We start from the raw sequence: 23,863 nt of genomic DNA on the forward strand, positions 1-23,863 counted from the left end.
TAAAGGCAGACTGCATGGCTAGGTGCTTGATTTTATTCAGGCACCTATTCAGTGAGATTGAAAACACCTGAATTCAAAGATTGAAAGGTGTGGCCCGGTACTTTTATCCATACAGTGTGTATGTGGCATGTGTGGACAAGGGTACAAATCACAATAACACTAATGTGCAAGTCCGGATTCTTCATTTCAGCATATGTTTCCTCAAACAGACAAAAGATTTGACTTGATATGTCTTAATATGTCGAAGTATTGGGAGTCACAGACTTTTAAAAAATAGAAAGTGATGCAACAAATATGCTGAAGTGAAGATGGCAGACCTACATTTCGGGGAACTGTTTTGGAGGTCAGAAGACACGTGCATGTACTTGTTTCTTTGCCAGCTGCTTCCCACATGTTATAACAAAGATGAGCATTAAATGCATTTCACACATAAGATCAGGTTCAAAAATGAAGTGCTGTGATGAATAAATAGACAAAGAAGAAGGCATGGTCTTATACTTTTACGGTGAATGCAATTATTTAATTAATTTATGAAGAAAAGGCTTTGTAGGAAGGGATAACCATGAAATTTTAAACAGCAGGGTCGAGCCTTTACTGTACTGTCGGTGTTCCAGACAGGAAAGTTGTAATCCTGCTCAAGCTACCCTGGGGACATGATGGAATCAGAGAAAAATGTTGCTTGCTTTATTTTTTTGCTTTGAGAGGAAAGTTACCTTGTGGTGGCAAAGGTAAAAACTGAGGGAGAGCGATTTTTCTGCATGAGGAGTTACTTTAGAGCCAGGATGGTGCTCTGAAGAGCACAGCAGGCCAAAGAAAGCTGGAAGGGAATCAAAAAGAAACTCCTTTCTACCACCTTACACTCTGTCAATCAACAACAGCCTAAGAGACTGAAAACAACTTTATTCCTCCACGTGAATGAAGCACCTTTCATCTGCCCTCTCTAAGAGACAACAGGTTTAAATCAGGAGCCATCTGTGGGGTCACGCTCTCACTGTTAGCCGTACTTGCTGCATGTTGCCATATGTATCACGTGCTTTTGTCAAAACACTGTGATGTATAGTGTGGTGAAATTAATTCTGCCGCTCAATCCAAAAGCGTATGCTTCGGGGAGCACTACGAGCCGGGGGTATAAAGAACGGTAGTTCCTGTCAGTGCTGCAGTTACCCTTTCCCCACTGTTTCCTGCCCTTAAGTATTCTATATTGTCCCATGCATTCACTCTGTGTGTGGCAAACCATGCCATTAATCTGATTAGTAAAACAGCCATCAACCTTAGAAGCCAGAACAACCCAGAACAACTTTAGTGCGCTCTTTTAAAGCGATCCTTTTCAGCACGCAGACTGAAATATTTCAACAGCAGTTGAATAAATATCTATTTCTTTTTCTTAAATAAAGAACATCTGTCTTCTCCTGTCTTCTCTGCTGCCATAATGAGGTGTACACTGTTCAATTTTAAGTGACATAAGTATTTGATGAAATTTTATAAAGATGTTCGTGTCCTTTTCCTTGTTGAGATTTTCTTAACATTTCAGTTTGGCTTTATGAGAAAATACCTCACCTATTTGTAGAATCCTCATCAGCTTCAGCTGTGTTTTATGTTTTATGTTTAGCTCTAAATGAAATGCATATAATACCTGGTGATCATCGGCATAGCCACTCAACACATGAACTCAGAGAGTTCAGACTGGGACCGTGCTTTCTCATATGTAGCACACAAAAGAAGATGGCCTTCCTTAGAAGTGTTCTCTCTGCTTGAAATACTCAGTTTTGTTGAGGAACAGGATGAAGCTCAGACTGAACACACAGGATGTAACACATATGACGACCACTTGAATTCACAGGTCAGTTCTCACATGGTCATAAACGGACATCACACTGACTGCATGATCCTGGGCTAGGAAGCACTGAATGTCCTGTGGTACTGAGCTGCCCATTTGCATTGTAGCAAACAAGCTCAGGGCTGCAGTCGTCATGCTAACATTATCACTCTGTGCATATTAGCAGGACTGCTTTAGGTGCAGCCTGACAGAGCTTCTGTGGCTGCTACTAAACAAACTACAGTAAACTGCTTCCATTTTGGCACAAAAAAAAAACCCGTGTGAGCAATCCATAGTACCCTATCCACAAAATGATTTACTGCCAGCCACATTCACGAGCGCAAAGATATGAGTGGAAAAAACCACAGTAATGTGATTTAAATCTACATTCCGGTTACAGGGGGCTTTAAAAGTTTGGGTTCTTTTTTCAAAAAGTGTTTTAAACCAAAACTTTAAAACAGTAATTTTACGCTGGTGTACAAGACATCTAATTGAGGGTTACTGTATTTATTCTAAAACATACCAGCAGTTCAAACTTCCCCTCTAATTCCATATCTAAGTATCTCACTGTTTTGTAAATAGTGGTTATTTAGAAGCCGGTGCAACAGATTTGTCGGTACTAAGCAAACATGCTGCTTTCTCTCGTTTTTTATGGCAATTACTGTTTAGGCAGCTGTACAACATCCCCATGGTTTACTACTTATTGATCTATTTAGTGAATGCCTTGTCGAGCTGTTGGTTAAAACAACACTTTAAACTGATGGAAATTCTTATGTTTTAGTTAGAGATCTGACCATGAACTATCTGCAGTTTTCCATCTGAGCATTGCAGATAGTCACGAGGGTGTTGACAGCACCGGTAATGGAGCACACTGTCTTATAACTAAGGCAAGGCTGCTGCTTGGCTATTAGTAGTGAAGCTACAATATGGGCTCCCTCTGCTCCTTTTTTCTGTGCAACTGCACTTTTGATGAACAGATGTGAATCATCACACTGAGGAACTAAGTCTTAAGTGCTGACCCAGAAACAAGATTCCCCATTTAACTCACCAGGAGCTTCGATTCTTCTTACGAGTAAACAGATGGAAATATAGCCAAGCTTGCACCTGGCCTCACTTTACCAGCCCAACACAACACACACACACACGCGCACGCACGCACACACACACACACACGCACATACGCACGCACGCACGCACGCACACACACACACCACACACACACACCACACACACAAACACACACACACCACACACACACACATCTTTGGTTCTCAGCCACCATAAATAAAATTAATATTCTTTAGGTAAAACCGTGGTAGTAAAAACCTATAAGCTTTCATCTGTAATAAAGGCAGTTAACTTCACCAGAAGGCAAACAAGCATGACACAGCAGAGGGAATGCAATGTTCTTCTCAATGATTCAAAGCCTTATACCAGAACTTGCTGGCTATTTTTGGCACATGGAATTTGCTTTAATACATAAACAAGTCTGCTAACCATCAATCCTGAACTTGAAAACAGAGATAGTCCGCACCAAACCTTCCAGGATGTGGGCAGGACCGAGGATTTAGTGAACCAGATGACGATCTCTAATCAGACGCACAACCGAGACTGAGACGTCAACCTTTTAATAAACACGGCTCTTAAACGTAAAAATAGGCGCACTCCCGGGACGACCTGTGATCCAGTTCCTGTCACGTTTTCTCTGACCTCAACGCAACTGAACAAGGAGGTATTGTGAGGAAAGCGTGATTCTAGACACTCAATACAGCCTCGCGGGTGAGCCCTCAGCCGCCACTTCGTATTAGACATTACTTCAATCCCTTCAGCGAAAATTTCCTAGACACAACTCAGCCACGTTATGTTTTTACTTCTTGCTCCCGCCTGGCACGTTTGTTCCTTTTCTTTCCCCCACTGTGAAGATGTTTTCTCAGGTTGCCCTCTCCCAGTAAAGCAGGCTGGATCTCGGGCAAATACGAAGTATAGATAGCCTGAGCTTGTTTTCCTCCATGGAGGTCTTCTACGTGGGGGCTTCCAGTCCGCGCTCCAGTCTGGGGCCTTTATGTTGGCACCTTGCCGGCTGTGGCGCTTCACTCAGCTGATGATAGCATAGCCTCCAGTCAGACCTGGGTCAGGGCCAAGCCGTAAGAGGGTCCAGATGGTCAGGCAGTCCCCTGGCCTGCTCAGATCCACCGCCTTGTTTAACATAGGGGCGCTAGGCTGAACCTGTTATTTTCTGGCAGATTAAAAGTATTTACTCTTTTAATTTAGGTAACTCCAGCTCCACATTAAATGTAATTTACGCCTTGGTAAGTGTGCCTTTAACTCTGCATTGAGGGAGGGGGGAAAAAATGGAGGGAAGCTTTGTGTTGAGCACGAGGGAGGCAGATCTAATAAGAAGACCGCTGGAGCCAATCAGCTCGCTGTGTACCGGCTGAAATGTGTGTGAAACGGGGTTGCGTGTGTGAGGGGGAGATAATTAGCAGAAACAAAACAGAGAAAACAGTAAACAAGTCCAAAAAAAAAACCATGGCCAGTTTTACTGCTAGATAGATGTCACTTAACAGTGTGGGTTTTACTGCGCTTGTAAAAATTTAAAGATAACTTTTACTAAAAAAAAAAAAGGTTTTCATTCCAACCTGTTATTTCTGCCTCAGCACAACATGCAAGGACCAAATGTGGAATGAGTTGCAGCAATCTTACTTTAGGATCATCTGAAATAGCATGTCTAAAAAATGGATTTTCTCCCAGCAATAGTCTATATGCAAGCTAAAGAAAGAAACAGCAACACTGTTCGGGCTGAAAGGCGCTTTTTCAGCCCGGGTCAGTGTTACATTTTAAAGATATGGCTCTGTATTCATTCACAGCCTGTGTCTTCTGTTCCACTTTTAATTATCTGGCTATTCAATACTGCTGCGGTCGAATAAAAAGAAGCAGCAGTTCCACCCATAATTAAGGACTGCTGTCACAAAGACAGCCAAGTGCTAAGTGTCGGTAATTTCCAAGCGAGGGTCTTACATGAAAAGAAAAAGGCAAACACTGCATGATGAACATGACCATGGGGGCAATAACACTCAGGGAAAACTTTCATAGAGCAATTCTGCTTGACAGGATAGTCATTAGTAGCCATTTACTATGTTATTTTTCAGTCTGAGGGCCTTAGATTGTAAAGCCTCTCTGTCTGCAAAGTTTACTAGTAGAGGAAGTTCTCTTCTATATAATGCATGTCAGTGTGCTTGTGTGCCGCTTCACCAATTTGTGTGTCCTCGGTTGCCAAACTGAGCAGCCAAATCAAAGGATATTCAAGCAAGGTACGTTTATTTAAAGTTTACACAGGGTACTGAGTTAACGACACTTACGTTTTATGCAGCGGTTGGTTCCTGGTGCCAAAGCCCAACCAGAGCAGCACTGCTGACCTCCACAGACATTCGGCCTGAACAAAAGATCACAAAAGACGAGAAAAACAGGGTGAAATAAAAGTTCTTTTTCTCAGGTGTTAATCCATGAGGCCAATAACTGTGAGTAGGGTGAACCTCCTCGCATGACAAACTGATCTGATTGCAAAGGCTGTTAAGGGTTTCAAATCCTTCTGATGTGGCTAGGCTATTGATAGGAACAACTTGGAGATTATGCTATAATTGCATTTTATTTAATAATGAAAAAAAAAAATTCAGGGCAAGTCACGAAACTTTATCTGTGTGTGGACCCACAAGTCCCTCGTGCTGTTATGCGAGAGTCCAGGGTGAAGACAAATACAGAGTTATCTGAGCCCTGGAAGGATTAAGCGAGGCACACGGGACACGAAAAAACACCCTGCATCTTCTATAACTCATAGAGCAAATGAGAGATGACAAGTTTTAAACAGCTATATCTGGATTCTTTTACTCATTAATCCTAACTGGTAGTCCAGGCCAATTTTTGCGGCGAGATAGATGAAAAGGCACCAGACCGCAAGAGCAACTCTGGGGCAACAGTCAACACGCTGGCATGGCTCTGTGCCCCATCATCTTTTCACAAGATATTACAGTAAGTGGATGTCTGACTCATGGTGATTTGAGAAGATAACGGGGATTGACTCATTGACCTCAGTTGGATCGCGCTCAGTGGATGCTCTGAGTGTTACTGAGGCGTCACAGGGATAAAATGCAGTTATTTGGACCCTCTGGCAAGCTTAGTTTTGTCATAAATCAAACACATCAGGTCAGGCTCGTGCCAAAGACATCAGTCATCACGTTCAAATTCCATCAAGGGATTTATGTATGTAATGGAGACCTTTATACAACATAATTAGTAGCATGCCCTAGGCTAAAATATAGGTAGATAACACCTTGTTCGCACCTTGTTATATTTTTATTTAAACCTTAACATTAGGAGGCATAGAATTATTTCACCGCTGAGCTATCTGGATCAATCAACTATCTGACAGGTGCAGCGAAAACAGAAAGAGGAGTCACACTGAGTCAAGTTTAATGTAAAGGAGAGCTAAGTGAGCCCAGCTCTGCCAGTGCTGCGGGGTACGGTAAATGAGCGAGTGGGAATTCCAAAGAGGAAATGTGTCATGCGAACACTTTCTCTAACAAGCAGCAGATGATTCATCTGAACTAATAAGTGTTAAAATCACCACGCAGACTACTAAAAGGTAATGTTCCCGCAGATTTACGCAACGCCCACCTTTATGTTGCTCGAAAACTCAAAGAACCCCATTCATTCAACGCTGGAATATGTGTTTTTGGCAACGTCAAGCAAGGCATTCGCCCTATCCTGCAATAAAGCATGTTGGATCTAATCCTGTACCGAGCGATTTTCTTTGCACGCTGCTTTAAACAGACAGCACCTCGATGTCTGAGTGATGGATTGGTCCGAATGTGCTGGTTTTTTCAGGTTTAATGGTTCAGACCAAAACAACATAACACATCTGCTACGCAGAGAGAAAGGTACATGTGAGCGCTGACATCATCATATCCTGTCTGTGAAGCCTCGTGAGTTTAGTGGGGCATGCTGCTTCTCAAGGTCCTGCTCACCAAAGGCATTACAGTAGAGTCAGTAGCAAGTAGGTAGCTGGGGTAGCAGGCTGTAAGACTTCTTACTCACTCAGGTAAGTGCATATCATATGCAGGCCCATCTATTTCTTCTAAACAATCCTCCATAACTTGGACATATCAATAATAGACCTGTTATGCCACACAGAAGAAATGCTTTATATATATATTTTCTGTGACAGCAGTCCCAGATGAGTCATTCAAATCTCCCTCTGATTATTATGTAAACATTCACCCTCCAGTGTGTATCAAGCTTTGTCCCAGTGGAACAAACAGGAGTGGATGCAGGAGGCTTCATTTAACAAAAAGAAAAGAGGTCTAATATGGAAACAGCCCGTCGTCCTGTTTAGAGTTTAACAGAGACCCAACAGGAGATTTGCAGGCTGGAGCGAGTGCCACTGGAGAAACAGGTGTTTCTGATCACCGAGCAAATTTTTTAAATGCTCACCAGCCAGCGCTTTGGTGGAGCCACTACAATACATGGCCACAGGCAAAAGCCTAAAACTGGAGCACTTGCACTGAAGCAGGCTGCAGCCACTCTCCTCTGCAATTTGAATATTCTGTAATGTGTAGTAATGGGAGGAAATGGTGATAATGCAATGTTAAATAGTTCAAACACAGTTCACCCATATGCATCACATTTGCTGTTCATTACTGCCCCCGCCACATCAGCCCAGTAATCAACGGTGTTTGACCTCAGCTATTATTTCATGTTCTGCCATGACCTTGATAACAAAACCCATACGTTATTATAATTCATATTTAGTTGGCTTAAAGCTGTCACCTACTGGTTGACAAATTAATGCAGTATACAGAGTGCTTTGGGGGAATGTGCTGATTTACCTTACAGGAAGAAAGATTACGCTAAAGGGGCCACCATCACTTTACAGTAAATCACATGGACTAATCGCTACAGCTAAATAGGTCACACGTTCCTCCTAAAGCAGCCCACTGCTGCTCATCCAGAGTTTGATAAAGCAAAGTAAAACTTTTAGACTGCTGACAGTGGGGAACTTGGCCGTCACTCTTACCCGATAAGTCGCTTAGTGCTGGCAGAGCTGTGCCTACCGCTCTGCCTGCGGTTCACTCTGTTTCGTTGCTGCTGGCTGGCAGGGTGTCTGGCGGTGCGCCGCGCACCATCCCTCGGCGCAGAGACAAGATCTTCCCCGTAGGTGCCAGCAGCATGGACCGGTCTTTCTTTGGATATGTGCTTGCGATTCTCCTGAGATGATGTCCCCCTGGGCAGGCGGACCAGAGTCCTCGACTGACTGGTCCCAGGTGAAGAGTCACCGGATGTTCTCGAGGACGAACCGTCCCGCGGTCCCCTCGGCGAGTGACCTCGACTGATCCCCCGGGACTGCAGCTGGTCCCAGACCGCCCGGCCTGCCCCCGCACCCTCTTTCCTCCCACCTGCCGCGTCCCTTTGACTGTCACCAACTCGCACGAGCACAACAGTCAAAACCATTAAAAGAGCAAATCCTGCACGGTCCATCTTGGGCATGCAAAGTTTTTTGAAACTACCGCGTAAAAGGGCACACGCGTTACCGTTTCTATCAAAGCCACTAAAATAGGAGCAACTCAAAAAATAAAACGAAGAAGAAAAGAAAAATAAAACGAGAAACCGTTTTAAACGAGCTCAGCAAGACCGCATCCTCTCCCAACAATGAAAAATGCCCGGATACCTCTTCATAATGCCCAGGTAAGACGTAAACAGAATGTCTTCAGGTTATCAAGTCTTTACTTTTCTACAGTCCGAAAACGGAGACACTATCAGCTTTTTTCTTTCCCCCGCGTTGAAAAAAGATTCTGTTTTACGCAAACATTATTCTATCTGCGTCTCTTTAGTTTATGTTGAACAAGAAAAGAGGGGCAAAGAGAGCAGCGCGCTGGCTCTGGGCTCTGAGGCTGTATTCTTACTCTAAGTGAGAGAGTTTGAATCGTGCTCGCATGAGTATCACCACCTCCTTGGATCTGAAGTCACTGGGAATTTTTGTAGGGATTGCATGCGCTTTGCGTGGAGAAACTCCCCCTTGTCGGATGTATTCTTGCTTCTACTTACAGCATCGCTCGGTCCATGTGCCCACACGCACTTTCTCTGCCAAGTTACATGTTGTTGCTCTGAATTTCTTCGGAGCAGGACTGTTTTATGAATGCAGCTGCATTAATCATTACCTTCAATTTAAATTTAAGTTGACAGGGTAGAAAATATTATACAACTTCCAGATGTTTTTTTCTTCCTTTCGCAGAGCTGATTGTTTCATTATTTCAAAGTCACCGTTTTACGATTATTTTAATTAATTAGGCTTATTATTCTATTAACCCATTTCTGTGGTAGGACACACTGTGAACCATGTAAGGGCACTTTAAAGCTAATTTACAGTGGTACTGTTAAGCTTTTATGGATTGTAGGATATATGTAAAACGTGCCTACTGACCATACACACACATTTTTATCTGGCAGTAAAAAGCTCACAGTTCAGACTCCCTCAAACTGAAACCTTGGAAAACTGGTCAAGTTATGTAACATCCCATTCATCTCCTCTTTTCATCCGCTGCATCATCACTTTCCTTCTCACTGTCTGGAAATAACACATTTCTCTTCTCCCATAAGACCCTAAACTACCCAAAGAGAGCTGGCTCGCTTCTCTCATTCAGCCCACAAAGATGCACGCCTGTCTCTTTCATGAGCGCTCTCCTTACTCCCTAAGCACCATTACCACTCACAGAACTGCCATCCAAAACACACAGAGTGCTGTTTTCTACCCATTCATTCTTTTTCCCAGCCATGAAATATCCAAAACCCCTGAAAAGTGACGTCTGTGTTCCTCTTTTTTTGTTAGCGATCCATGCAAACTAAATCTGTGAAGGCTGGGACTGACCACTACAATTGATTACAGCTTATCTTCTAACCCATGGTAATCTAATTACAAAGGATGCCACATTTGTCTTATGCATCTCTAGCTTGCTGCCTGCTACTGTACCCTAATTTTGGCTGATAACAGTTAAATCAAGCATGCTTTCCTGGTGCAGATGGCAACAAAAAGATCACAGCCGTCTGACCCCCAGCACCCATGAGGGTTACCCCTACATGGACAGACAGATCTCCTCAGTGACCTGTGCGAATGAGCAGCTGGCTGCTGCTCAAGTGTTCCTTGCTGAGTTTAAATCAATGTCTTAATCTGTTTCTGAGTCATGTTACATGCTCTTGTATCTGTGTAGGGCAGACGTTGCCAACCTTTCCTGGCAGGTGTACACCCGTGTCACACTTAAATACCTCCTTATGTTCCAGTCAGTTGATGCTTTTATTAGAAGTTTTTTAACACTATTAATTGTTCTACCACTTGGATTCTCACTTATTGATAAGCATTTTAGACAATTACATTTAGTTTAGTTTTATTTATCAGCTACAAGAAAATATGTCAACAGGTTATCTGTCCAACACCTTTAGCTTCTTGTCAAAAATCCATAATTTATGTTCTTCTCAGCCATCTAAAGAAATTTTCATCTGAACTACTCCAAACTTGGGAGGTGTATTGTTGGGAGACCTGATTAAGTGCATTAGTTTCACATCGCTGTGGAGGAATTGTGGCCCGCTGGTCTTTGCAGGATTTTTAAAAAAAAAAAAATAAGCCACATTGGAGGGGTTTTGAGCATGAGCGACATGTTTAAGGTTACACCAAAGCATTTCAATCAGATTTAAGTCCAGACTTTGACAGGGCCTTTCCAAAAACGTTCAACTTTTTTTTAACCATTCAGACGAGGACTTGCTGTTGCATTTACAGTCACTGTCCCCCTGCAGAACACAAGACTGCTTAACCTTCAGGGCATGAACTGATGGGTGGACATTTACCTTCAGGATTTCCTAGTAGAGAGCTGGCTTCATCAATTACAGCAAGTCGTCCAGGTGCTAAAGCAGTAAAACAGTCACAGACCATCACACTACTACCACCATGTTAGACTGATGGTGAGATGAACGTTAGGTAGATGTGTCTCTGTCTGCTCTTCGGCTATCAAAGGAACTCTTGATGCAAACTACTCCAAACTTGGCAGATAGATAGATAGATAGATAGATAGATAGATAGATAGATAGATAGATAGATAGATAGATAGATAGATAGATTCAAATTACCCTAGTTTGTTTGGGAATCATTAAAAATTTGTGGAGCAACAATGTTATGAAAGTGGACTTTAATGTGGCCCAATTTGATAGGCTTCAATTTGCAGCATCTGGAGGAACTCTAGAATAAATACCAGGAGGATGTCTCTGGCTATGGCCGACGCTTCTACACAAAGAGTCCTTTGAAAGCTCTGGCATGACAACCAAGCCACTCCTATCATCTTTCAAATGCAGAGCAGAAATATAACTGCATTACACTGTGAGGTTTCACACAAAGGGTCAAATCAGCAATAATATCCAAGTCCCATGACTGAACTGACGATCCGCTTATGTGTGCGTGCCTGTGTTTGATACAGCAAGCCTGAAGTGGATTTGAATTGCCTCCACATTATTAAGTGCTTTTCATTGTCTCACGTTCGATGGCGTAATCTTGGACAAATGGATGGAAGCTGATTAACTGCATTGAGCTGAATCCGCGCTGTCAGCGTGAATGTCATATTTGCATCAGTTTAGTTGACGGCCTTGTCACTGCTGCACGAGTGAGGGGTCAGAGGTCAAGTGTAAGACACAAGACAGCTAAGCAGTATCATTACCAGAATGTAGGGCTCCTGTTATAACCAAGTATCAACTGTGTATTCTTAGCCTCTCCTCCAGAATTTTAAGTGATCTATGTGAATCGGGCTCTTGTATTGACTTTCAATAGAGAGCACTAACAACAAGGAGCGCCAATCTCTTCATTAGCTACCTTTTGCTGTTTGTATCAAAGACTTCAACTCTCCTTTCTTTTTGCCCGGGAGCTAACATAATACTGACATTGTTCAGACTGGGCAGCGGTGAGGACCTGAGGGAAAATGTGGAAAAAGGAGGGTCATTTTGGCAGAAAACCACTTTGTAAAAACTCGAATTACGTGCTTTATTGATGTGTTATTTTTCATTGAACATGGCAGCTTTTCCTTAGAAGGATCATTACAGAAGTTCTCCATCACGCTTCATAATAGATTGAGCACTATACATAAAACAGGCATTCGCACAACTAGAGGAAACAGTTAAAGATAGAGCAGGATCAATCTAATGCACTTAGGGCTTGGACTGCAGGGTCTTTCCCAGCTTGCATGAACAAAGTGCTGTCAGCTGGGTAATAGAAGTAGGTCACATGGGTGTTATTTAAGACAACCACCTTCACTTTGCCTTTCGTGATATTTGTATTTTTAATGGGTGTTACAAGTGCAGCCGTGAAACAACTGAGAAATGCATGTGCGTTTGCCTCCGAGCCATACTGTACGTTGCTGGAAACAAGAGGGAAATCTTTCAGCTCCATCTACACTTTCAAATGGCGGAGCACTCCAGAAACACGCGAAAGTCAGACAGACTGTAGCGCCACTGGCAATGTTTGTGATGCATGTCATAGCACTGGCAACGCGTCCACCTCGCATTGCTTCACGGCTGAGTGATCGGCTCTTTCATTTATGGGTGTGAGTTGTTAAGTTAACAAAGACCTTTAGCTGACTGGAATGATGAAAACTGTAACAAAGATTAGATTAAGTACTTCCCTTTTACAAATTATCCTTTTGCCCCCTTTCAAAAGATTGGCTTTGATACAGAAATAATTATGCATTATTATAACCCATATTGCAGCACAGTCTGTGAAACGGAGAAACTCCTAGCAGCAGAACTGTGTATAATAAACAGTATAGTAGACAAAGACAAGACATCCATCCTCATACCCGCTAGCAAATGAACCCCCGTGGAGCTTTTGCACAACTTCTTGAATATGTCAGTAGACTCTGGCTTCTGAGATACAATTTTAAGAAAGAAAGACAATGATTCAATCTAGGTACTTGAAAAACTGATTTCATCTGATTGGTTTTGTCTAGGCCAGCTGAGTCAAAGGTGTGTAGAGCCCACTTTAACCTTAAGTGGGCCGGACCACTGAATCTCCTCCTTCCATCAGTTCAACTAGTTATAATACTAAGACTACAGGTATTTAACCAACGAAGAAGTTTAAACTAAGTGGTATGGTGTGGCATGAGCGGTAATGGGTGAGGTCTTTTTATTCATGGTTCAGTATTTGCAGAATCACCTATTTCTGGAACTTATTGATGGAAAATTTGCCTATTCACAGATTTTTTGACTTGACAAGCTATTGGCTGGCGTTTGCAAAGCAGCCAATCCAGGAAAAAATCTGGTACATTAAGATTAAAGAGTCGGAGAGAAGGAAAACCGTGGATGTTAGCTTCTGCAGTAGTGGGAAGATGGTTTCTGCTGTGCGTGATAAGAGCATCATCAGGTATATTTGGTGTTAATAACGCTTATAACTTGACGTTGACTTTTATCAGTAGGAAAAATTTTCAAACACATGTCCTCGTTAATGTCTTTGCCAGGCTGATTCTGGCCCCCGGGCCTCATATTTCACAACCCCAGTCTAGATACTTCTTGGTGTTAATTTGCTGAATAATGTATGCTACTTGAATTTTGATCGAGAAATCAGATAACAAATGTAAGATTTATATTTGATTACGCCAAAAATCCTAAATCACAAAAAGAAAGTAGAAGATTCCTTTGGATTCATTCAAATGTAAAATTCTAGGTTATGACATAAAGTTGCTGCCATGTATTGTTGTCTTCTTGTATGGCTTCAGTAGGCTGTGTAATATGCTGCCTTTGTTTTGTTTTTTTTACACTTTGGTTAAGTGTCTGCTGCTCCACTTCAGCCTTAAATTCTCTTGTGCAGTCCTTCTGTCTCTTGAAGTTTGATTTAAAAATATCTCCAATGAACAATATGCAGAATGATGTCACACCGCTGCATGATAAATGCTGCTGGAGCGGTTTCAAAGGGTGGATCATACTGGCAGCCAATTAGGTCAAATAAGAACATGCAATAACTTTCCAGAAAACATACATTTTTCTAAAGATGTGGGGGCCTTCTACTCATTAGCCAGATGTAGCCTAAAAGATTCAGAAATCAGTCACAGCATAAATCAGCACTGGCAGTAATGTCTAAATAGGAGTGCGATGGAGTGCCCTCGGTGACATGCATTCTTGTAAATTCTGAGTATTCAGTTCACAAAAGAAAAAAACAGCAGAGGGAGGAGTTAATGTGTGCGATAGATCATTCTGGCGTTTCAACCGGAGCTTTCTTCCTCCTCTCTGCTTTTCTGTCTCCTCCCTTTCAATTTTCCTGGCCCCTTACCCTCGATTTAAGCGTGCATCTCGCACCGCTGGCCCGAGCCCCCGGAGCTCTCTTCCTTCTGGTCCCCCTGGTTGCGACCTGGCCGCAAGGCGCTCTGGGCCGACTCTGTTGCTGTTTTGTCTTGAAGGGTTTATAGATGGGCCGTGCCTCAAAGCTTCAGCCCCTATTCTCGTTGCTTTACGGCTTTGCGCTGTCTCTACCAACCGACCGTGGAAAATCAAGGTCAAGCATTTTCCACATTAGCAGCTTTACCAGGAGGACAGAAATGGATATCTGCTGCATTTACCCCTCAGCCCCTTACCCACCGCAGAAAAACAAACTGCTCCACACGTGTATCTCGCAAAAATGGTAACTGATGGTTCTGTTCATCACGTTTTCATAACACACAACAAAGAAAGATGCAAGGGGTGATATTAGATTAGGTATTTTTAGAAACTGGGGCAAAGGTGAGACAAGCACTTCAAAGTACATGCCAACTGTGTGGCACCAACCTGGCATCTAAATTCAGGGAGTGCAATCGAAACAAAAGGACTATTTTTTCAGTGGGAAAAGCAATAAAGGAGCGATTTCTCCTTCTTCCTCTTTTACACTTTATTAGTGTCAGGTAGCGTCTTATAAAATAGACCATACATCTGAAAAACTGCCTGAAAAAACGCTGTTCCCATTAGAGTCCTTTAATTGCCTCCAGAAGGTCACGATGATTTAAGTCAAGTATCAACAAACAGCCTGTAATGTTTATAATATGGAAAGTATAGGCATGTGTGGTAAATAAACTGTACATCTGCCTTTAAATCGTATCTTTATTTACAGCAGTGTCAGCTGTAACTCACTTTTTTTGTTGTTTTTTAAACCTTGTTTTGCTGCAGGGGTTTTTTAGTGCAGACGTCGACTGTGTTATTTTATTTCACCCCTAAGCCACCCATGTGTTAGTCTGATTGCACGCACCATAAAGCAAAGATTTAACAAATTGTCAGTTGTTTTGATATTAGACTGCAGGCCTGTTGAGTAATGCAGGTTAAGTTCTGTTTATCTTTACTGCTGGGAATGGATGAGACATAAACCCTATTTGGTGGCTGACTCACTGATGACACGTGCTTCCCAGCCTTCAACATGACAGCACATAAACTTGGTATGGTGCTGGAGTTTGAGGCAAACTAATTGCTAGCTGTGTTTTGAAGGAATAATCTTCTTTCCATATGCAGCACTCGTGTAATGCTCGTGTTTAAGGCCTGCTAGTCCTGCTGCACGGGCCTTATGCTTGGTTAGCTGTGAGCAGAGAATCATGTGCTCTCTTCAGCAGTTAGGAGAATGAAAAATCTTCTTCACTGCCCCCAATTAACAGTGAAGGTCGAGCGCCAGAAAGTTACGATGCGATTTAACCCCCCGCATGAGGTCAATTTGACCTGAATAGCTTCCTATTAAGCATGATAAATTTGTTATTTTTCAATCCATTAAACCTTTTCCCCATAGTCCATTTAGTCAGAACAAACCTCTGGCCCACCATAGCCTAGTCTCTGTTTACCACAAGCAAACTTCAAGTAAAAAGGGGATGACACGACAATTAGCAGAGATGACTTCAAAGTGCTCTCTGCCACAGGCTTTTGTTAATTATCAGTCACCAGTGTTGAGTGCGTGAAGGTCAGTAGGGTAACATCAACGGCAGCATTCAACAACGGCTAAACTTTAGTCCAGTCAGTGGAACAGCTATCAATGAAACCTTGTTACGACCATGGGATCCATGGGACTGGACTGGAGGGATGCAAGGTTCAGGGAGGAAGTCTCTCTGACTACCCTGACCTGTCTGCGAGAGCCCTCCAGGCAGACAGAAACTGAGGCCTCCAACAGATGTTTGGGAAAACTGCCCCATTCATCATGGCACTTTTCAGGAATGTCTTTGAACTGTTTTTTAAATTAGCGTCACATTCATCTTTGGCAGAACCAGAGGACTTAGATAGATAGATAGATAGATAGATAGATAGATAGATAGATAGATAGATAGATAGATAGATAGATAGATAGATAGATAGATAGATAGATAGATAGATAGATAGATAGATAGATAGATAGATAGATAGATAGATAGATAGATAGATAGATAGATAGATAGATAGATAGGCCACCATTGGCAGCAACAACGTCAATAAAGTGTTTTTGAAAACTGCCAATGACTCTTTCAAAATGCTGTGGAGGAATTTCAGCCCACTCTTCTGTGCTTTGATACTGCAAAATCCTTTTTTTGGTGATTTTGCTGGTGCATTTCTGATCATTGTCATGCTGCATAATTTAACAGGCCATGAACTGTTGGTTGGACATTCTCCTTCAGCATTTCCTGGTAGAGAGCAGAATTCATGGCTTGATGAATTGTCCAGGTCCTCACACAGCAAAACAGCCCCAGACAATCACACTACTACCAGAACAATTGACTGTTGGTTTGATGTTCTTGATGGATGGATAGTTAAAAAGAACAGGATTTTCATGTCTTTTAAGTCGGACTTCTTGGATGTCGGACTTCTTGGATGTTTCCCATAACTGCCCACTTTGTGAATCACACCCATGAGAGAAATCTTGGGCTGGTTATGTTATTGAGCAACTCTGTCTACCATTGCCCCACATCACACTCAGCTTCAGCTACAGTTCTCATGCACACACATGCACACACACATTGGCATGGTGTAGTGTGAACTCACGGCATGGCTGCAGGGTCTCAGTCAGCCCATGTGGAACAGCTTTTTTGCTCTCGCTCTCCCATGCTGCTGCAGCAGTGGGTTTTAAATCACCCAAGGCAAAGCTGACAAGATGACAATGACAAAACGACACACAGAAACTGTCACCAAGCCAAAGCAACAGTTCTCCACATTAGCTCACAAAATTTATTTCCTCCTGAAATAAAACATGGAAGAACAAGCATAGAATTTATTCTGTGGACTGTCTTTTGTTAACATTCCAGTTCACTGTAATGTAAAAGTATTCATATGACTCTAAACCGGCCTGCCGGTACAGCTGAGTTTTATACCGAGCGCTCAGTAGGGAGCAGGAAGAGAGGCCCCGTGCGTCCAGAGCCTCGTCTCCTGAGCAGCACTAAGCACTCAGCAGGCTTCAAGGGCGAATGTTCATTAGGGAGCCAAGTTTTAATAAGCCCGCAGACAGACATGCTGCTAAACAGCCTCAAGTGCCAGAAGAGGTGAGTTTACTTATCGTGCTGATCCTCATGACTTCATGGCATCATGAGCAATGCATCTAAATATCTACAGGACCTAACGGTCAAATACTGTACACGATTGACAGTCAGGATGGAAATAAGTAAATAAGTACTTAGTATAAGCTGATGAATTTAGACAAAATGATTAAGCAGTGTTTACTTAAACCTTTATTTATAAGAGGAAAATTCACTGAGTGTGCCATGCTTGCTTCACAGTCACACCAGCTCAAGGTCATCCAAGAGAGTTAAATCTGTTTATTTGCTTACCTCAAATTAGTCTCCAGCAGGCCGCGCAGTCTAAACCAGCAATTAGATGAAACTTTCTGCTGCCAGGCTATTGCTTCTCTTATCAGGAAGAAAAGGGTTTTGGAAGAACTTTTCAGATCTTTTTAAAGTTATTTTAAAGCACTGCTTTAAAAGTCCTAAGACCTATAAAGGATATATAAAGAATCAGTTTAGAAACAATTTCCTACACAAAGCTGCTCAAAAGAAGTTGTGAGGAGGATTTTTCGGGGGGGGGGTCACCAGGTTATGGTGACGAAAAGTGGATTTTGTGAAGCTATAGATACAAATCTCCAAATTCACCTGCCAACATAGCTGTAGGTCTTTCATCAACATTTAATACATGTTAATCTTTATGAAACCCAGTAAAAATGTAAAAGCTAGCAGTTTAAGAGGTGTTGGACAGAGCCTGACTAGCTGTTTGTTTCCAGTCTTACAGTAATGCTAAGCCAAGCTAACTCTCTCCCTGCTGTAGCTTCTCTATATAGAGACAGATGATAAGTGCTTACCTGTTCATTTTTCCTCACCTGCAGGTTGAATAATATCAAATTGAGTTTCTGAAATAAAACTAGAACCCTTTTACTCAATAATGCTGCTGCTGATGTTACAGTAAACTTCATGGTTACTGTACACCACTATTTCCAATGTGTTTACACGAATCTGCAGCTGTATCATCTCTATCAGCCTACTACATGTTCAGTCACAGTCTATCAAAGAATTATATCCTTAAATCCAAATTTAAAAACAGGATCTCCGCAGAGGGAGCTTTGGTTTGTTTCCTGTGACTAATCTTAAGATGCAAGAAACCAGTAATATATAGCACAATGAAACAAGATCAAGGTTGCACTTTATCACTCTGTCATTGTGGAGCTCTTTGACTTTAGGATAACTAATGCAGTGTTGTTTCTGCACTCGCCCTGCAGTACCCAGGACCCCTTTCTCCACGGATTGTCTTGGCACGGTCCGGAAGAGTGTTTATCATAGAAAGAGCTAAGTTACTAAATGAATAAAAACAGGATGACAGCTGAGTAGAAAAATACACGGTGACACGGCAATTATGGAGAGCTGTTAACAAAATGATAAAGTCATAAAACTGTCCTTCAACTGTTTCTACTTAGCTGAAGATAAGATAACCCAAGAGGAATCAATCACAGGGCTTGTATATTAAGACTTGCATGATAGATCATGATATAAGTAAATGGTGCGTGGGATGTTTAGATGCATTTCAGAGCAATTTTAAAAAAGGATTAAAATCATGCACGTTTTTTGTTGTGTACCAGATTTTTATGTTTGGAAATTATGTAAGGCTCCAGAGGATTTTGGAATGGGCAAACTGGACAGTGGAAAGGAAGGGGGCAGTTTTTATTTACAAACAGCTCGGTCTCTATTTGTTGTTTTATAGATCAATTGTGACCAAGTCTCCCTCATAAAATAAATGGAGGTACAAAAGACCTAGATGGCTCTGATGGTTGAATTCACATAAGTTCTCCTACTGTTTCCCAACACCTTATTGTTTTTATGTCACCAGTTAATAGCATGTGATGAGAAGTTTGGTAACTGTTGCCTGTGCTTCTAAACGCCCAACCAGCTGTCCACCATTTAGCTTAAATAATGATTTCATGTTTGCACAAAGAGTCAGATCTTCTTATTAGATCACCGCGTCATCTCTTATGATGATGGATAGTGTCATGAGGGGTCACCTTTTTTTATTGCTGATCAGAGTCAGCGTGTGTGTGTGTGTGTGTGTCTGAGGCCAAACCACATCTGGAGACAACCTGGGGGCTGTTAATCACAAACCTAAACAGAAAATAGCTCAATCTCCTTGTTTGAAACACCCAGAAACATCTTTGGTTGCATAACAGCCTTTTATTGTGCCATTTTCATTCTTAGGAAAAAAATGGGACCGAAAATGGGAGGCTTTCATATTTATGCTGTAATAAATACAGAGCGTCTGTGGAGTTTGACTGAAAAGTGTTACACACACCGTATTTACTTGGAAGTTTATTTCCATGCAAAACCTCCTCGGAGAAGTCTTTGGGCAAATTCTTTGTTGAGGTAATGTTTACTTTGCCACAAAAATGTTGCTGTTGCGTTCTCTAACGACCATAACAACATCACTGATGAATTTGGTGGATGGAAAATGTCTCAACCGCATTTTATGTACAGTGTTGGACATCTGAAAAGTTTTTGTATGCCCTTGTGGAGACGCTGGCCCATACTGTGAGCGATTTTGAAACGACGACGGCCGTTCGGCTGTGCGACTTTAAAAAAAATTGTGGGATTCCATCAGGTCTGTGAATTATGTGAACTAACTGGCACGAAATGTAACGTCTTAACAGCCGGGCTGACTGGTGACAGTTTAATGGCTGAAGATATAATAAATATCCAGTATTTTGTGTATTTACTGGGTTTCACAGCTTGGACAATGTCAACAGTGGGCCTTTACCCAATATATTTTTTTCCTCATTGTCCAAATACGGCAACCAAATTACAAGCATGTCAGCATCTCTCTCGTCTGTCAGTCTAGCCAGAGGAGGATTATATGCATGCACAGTACTGTGTAAAAGTCTTGAGTCACCACTGATTTCTTTATAGTTTGCTTCCAAGAAGCCAGACTGTGTTGTTAAAGTGTTACACATGACAGACAAGTTATAAAAAAAAAACAAAAAAACAGTTTTAAATATTTTTTTTTTCTTTTTTGTCTGTCTGTCACACAAGCACATCATTTGTTCCCATTTCTTTAACCAAATCTACAAAAAGTAGCAACAATATGAGCTTGACAGACATAAAATTATATTTTTGCATCAGGAAAGAGCTAGTAGTTGAAACCCTGACATACAGTATATCTGGAGCGTATTCCTGAAAGTTTTTTGGGCCTGCCAGTTCTATCTGCAGCAGATGATCGGTATCTGAAAGTCACGTCCTAAAGAGGAAAAAATCCAGCAAAGACCTGACACAGGACCTGAGAGATGCATCTGGACCTTCAATTAATCCATCTCCTGTTCACTGAAGCCTCATCGGAAATGTTTCAGTGGAAGGGTGGCTGTAAAAAAGCAATTTTTAAGGAAGCAAAAAAACTGAGGTATGCCAAATTACACAACAACTGGACTAAAAATCAGTGGCAAATTTGAATGTGTACTTAAGAAATCAGGAGAGAGGTAGAACAATGAGTGTCTACAGCCATCTGTAAAACAAACAGTGGAGGCTCTGTCATGTTTTGAGGCTGTATTGCAACCAGTGTTGTCGGCGTTCTTGTCTAAACTGATGGAATTATGAACCTTGAAAAGTACGGTCAGATTTTGATAGACCATGCAATGCCATCTGGTAAGTGTCTGATTGGCAACAGCTTCCTTTTTTAGCATGACAATCATCCCAATCACACTACCAGTTCAGTCAAACCATACGTGCACAGAGAAACACACAATAAAACTGCAGTAAATATTCTTATTTTATTACCATATTTACCTCTTTTCCTCTCTTGATTTCTCATCATTGGTTCCTGAGCTTCTTTGACCGTTGAGCTCACCTGGCCCTTTAGCTTGCTCGTCTCACTCCTGCAGCTGAAATGAGTTTAAATTGTTCTTCTCAGTTAATGACTTATGGTCCAACCTTCTTTTCTATTTAAGAGTTGAGCACTCCATTTGTGTTCTTTCTCAAGTTTAGTTACCTTTAATGTAAAGTGAAATAAACCCAGATGCACTGTAAGATTATTGATGGCTGTTTCCTTTGTATTTTGGCCCAATGCCCATAGTAAAAGCAACTTTGTGTGAGCTTCCAGCCTCCTAATTTGCAGAAACATTATCAGTCATGGATTGGCCTTCCCAGATCCATGACCTGAACATTAATGATCAAGATGATCAAGATGCACGACCATTTTAACAGAGAACAGAACATAATGCTAGCCAACATCCAAAGAAGAGCTTTGAATGTCCTTTAAGAAGCCTGAAGACCTATTTGTGAAGAGTATGACAAACCTAAAGAAATGACAAGAAGCTTCAGGCTATGTTAAAGAATAAAACATGATCACACCAAATATTAACTTTCAAGTTCTTAAAATTGTAAAAATTCTGCTTTTGCTTTATATGCTGTATTTTCATATGTTTGCAAATGTTCCAATAAATTGCTCCACATATTTCCCGTCTTCCTAGTGAAATATAAAGAATTGTATGTTTTTCTTTTGACTATTACTGTGCAGGCATTTCACAACACTGACCTCTTTTAGAGGATGCTTCTCTTTTTACAAATTGTTTTAAACCTATGTGTATAACTTGTCTAGCTTACAGAGTAAAAAAAACCTTAAAATATGATCTAGAGAACATTCAGAAAAGGAAAAACATTATTTTAACTCACACGTTTGAAAGGTATTGTTGAAAGTCCTCATTTTAACATCTCTAATGTAATTAATATAGACGTGTGGTGAGCCTTAGTGGCAGTCCCTCTCTAACCTTGATAAATACACAGACAGTGTCTTGCGTAATTCATACCCAGAGCAAAACAAACACTTGATGCCATGTCTGTGGCCTCTCTGATGTTCACGCTTATTTCTGGATGGCATTCTCATCATCCCATTGGGCGATGACAGCCTTAACGAGGAAGTGAGCCCTGCCACGACAGACTACAGTGCTATCCCATAAAGGAGCCTGGATACATTACATCATATCGTGATAAGGCTGTCTTGCACATGAAAAGTGCCCTGCTACAGACTAGCGATCTGCCCAGGGTGAACAGCACCTCTCGCCCTGTGACAGCTGGGAGAGGCTCCAACCCTGCTGTTACCCTGAACTGCATAAGCAGTAAAAAAAAAACGGATGGATTGAAAAGTGTACATTGTTCAGCAAGATTACAATCATCAGACTTCTATATGTAGTACTGACAGTCAAGAAGGCCCATATGAATCTGCTATTCATGAGAACATAGCTGAAATGCAGTCACGAGGGAGAACATGAAGCCTCTTTTTCACAGGGTTTAGGAAGCAGCCTGCCATTATCTAAATGGCTGTACATGTTGGGGAAGTAGCAGCTGATAGGATGCCGTCAATCTTTCTGTCAGTCCAGGCCTCACCCTGTTCCTCTCTCTTTTCAGGGTGGTCCCAACTGTGTCGACCATCTCTTGTCGGTATGACTTGGCAGAGATCACCGCAGCAGGCAGGAACACACTTCCCCTCAATCAGCAGTTTCCAGCAGGTGTGCTGTACCTCTCCCTTTCTTTCATCTGCAGCAGTATGTAGAGTATAATTCAGTCCCGGCCTAGGCCCTCCCAAACTGGCATCCCTAGGCTGAGCTGGATGTGTGCAAATAAAATGCTTTGGCTTGTTTTTGACATCTTGTTTTTGATGCTCCTGTCAAACTCTTTTTTTTCTTCTGTCCTCTCAACAGTTTCAATTTCACAGCGCAGAAGAGAAGGTGATATCTGGCTCCGTGCTGTAAACACACTGTGAGCTGGATGCTGCTGATATGTACACAAAAAAAGATGGCACATGTGTTGGCCAGATGTGGTTACTATTGTTGTATTTGCTTTGCTGTGGTCAGTGAAATCCATTTAAAGCCTCTTTTTTTCTTACCGGAGAAAGTATGAATGTATTTATTACCCCCCTGAGTAAGAAAACCGTACCTCCGAGGATGACTAAAAGCTGTCAGAGTTCCACGTTGTAGTGATTTGGCCCAAGCCACAGACCAGCAGTGCAGTGCTTTTTACAAATAAGGAGCTCTAGGTTGTGCAGGGGAACTGTGGGTAAACCTTAAGCAGGAACTCTTTTTATTTTAATTTAATAAGGAAATAAAGCACTTGAATCCACTGTTACAGTGTATAAATCAAAATATATTAAAGGCACCTGTATTGTCATCTGGAAGCAAATTGCCAAATAAGCCAAGTTTGTTGTAATACACAGAGTAGAGGACAGTACAAAATATGGCGACTGTGCTGAACATACTGAGCTTCCTAGGTGAATAATTACAGTGCTTGGGATCAGCCCAGTGGCCTGGAGCACTCTACTGACTTGGAGTGGATGTGGTTGGAAAGAAGACTAATGCCAGGCTTATTACTGGTCATTTTCTACTAGACCCTAATATTTCTATTTGCATAACTGTGGGAGTCAGAATTCATGACAGCTAGTTTGATCCTGACCTTGTGCCACAAAAACCAGAGTTATGCAGCTTTTTATCACGCCGGAAGAATTTGTTGTAAACAGTCCTGTTCTTCTTCATGGTTCAGAAACTGTATG

The 23,863-nt window shown here is 41.8% G+C and overlaps 1 protein-coding gene and 1 long non-coding RNA gene across 4 annotated transcripts in view; one reads left to right on the plus strand and one right to left on the minus strand.

The window, feature by feature from the left end:
- LOC134644159 (latent-transforming growth factor beta-binding protein 2-like) overlaps nt 1–8,360 on the minus strand; it is an 87,976-nt gene extending 79,616 nt beyond the window's left edge. For all 3 annotated transcript variants that reach the window (XM_063496908.1, XM_063496910.1, XM_063496907.1), the window contains exons 1-2: nt 7,887–8,360; nt 5,176–5,249 (exon numbers count right to left, since the gene is read on the minus strand). In XM_063496908.1, the coding sequence (XP_063352978.1) occupies nt 5,176–5,249; nt 7,887–8,356 (544 nt within the window). In that variant the 5' untranslated portion in view covers nt 8,357–8,360. The remainder of the gene's footprint in view (nt 1–5,175; nt 5,250–7,886) is intronic.
- Nucleotides 8,361–8,450: 90 nt separating this feature from the next.
- LOC134644160 (uncharacterized) lies at nt 8,451–23,383 on the plus strand. The gene is made up of 3 exons (XR_010096466.1): nt 8,451–8,554; nt 22,726–22,826; nt 23,019–23,383. It is a non-coding gene; the product is annotated as an uncharacterized LOC134644160 (long non-coding RNA).
- The last annotated feature ends 480 nt before the right edge of the window (nt 23,384–23,863 follow it).

This window comes from Pelmatolapia mariae, linkage group LG16_19 (genome assembly GCF_036321145.2).
Source record: "Pelmatolapia mariae isolate MD_Pm_ZW linkage group LG16_19, Pm_UMD_F_2, whole genome shotgun sequence".
Taxonomy (NCBI): domain Eukaryota; kingdom Metazoa; phylum Chordata; class Actinopteri; order Cichliformes; family Cichlidae; genus Pelmatolapia; species Pelmatolapia mariae.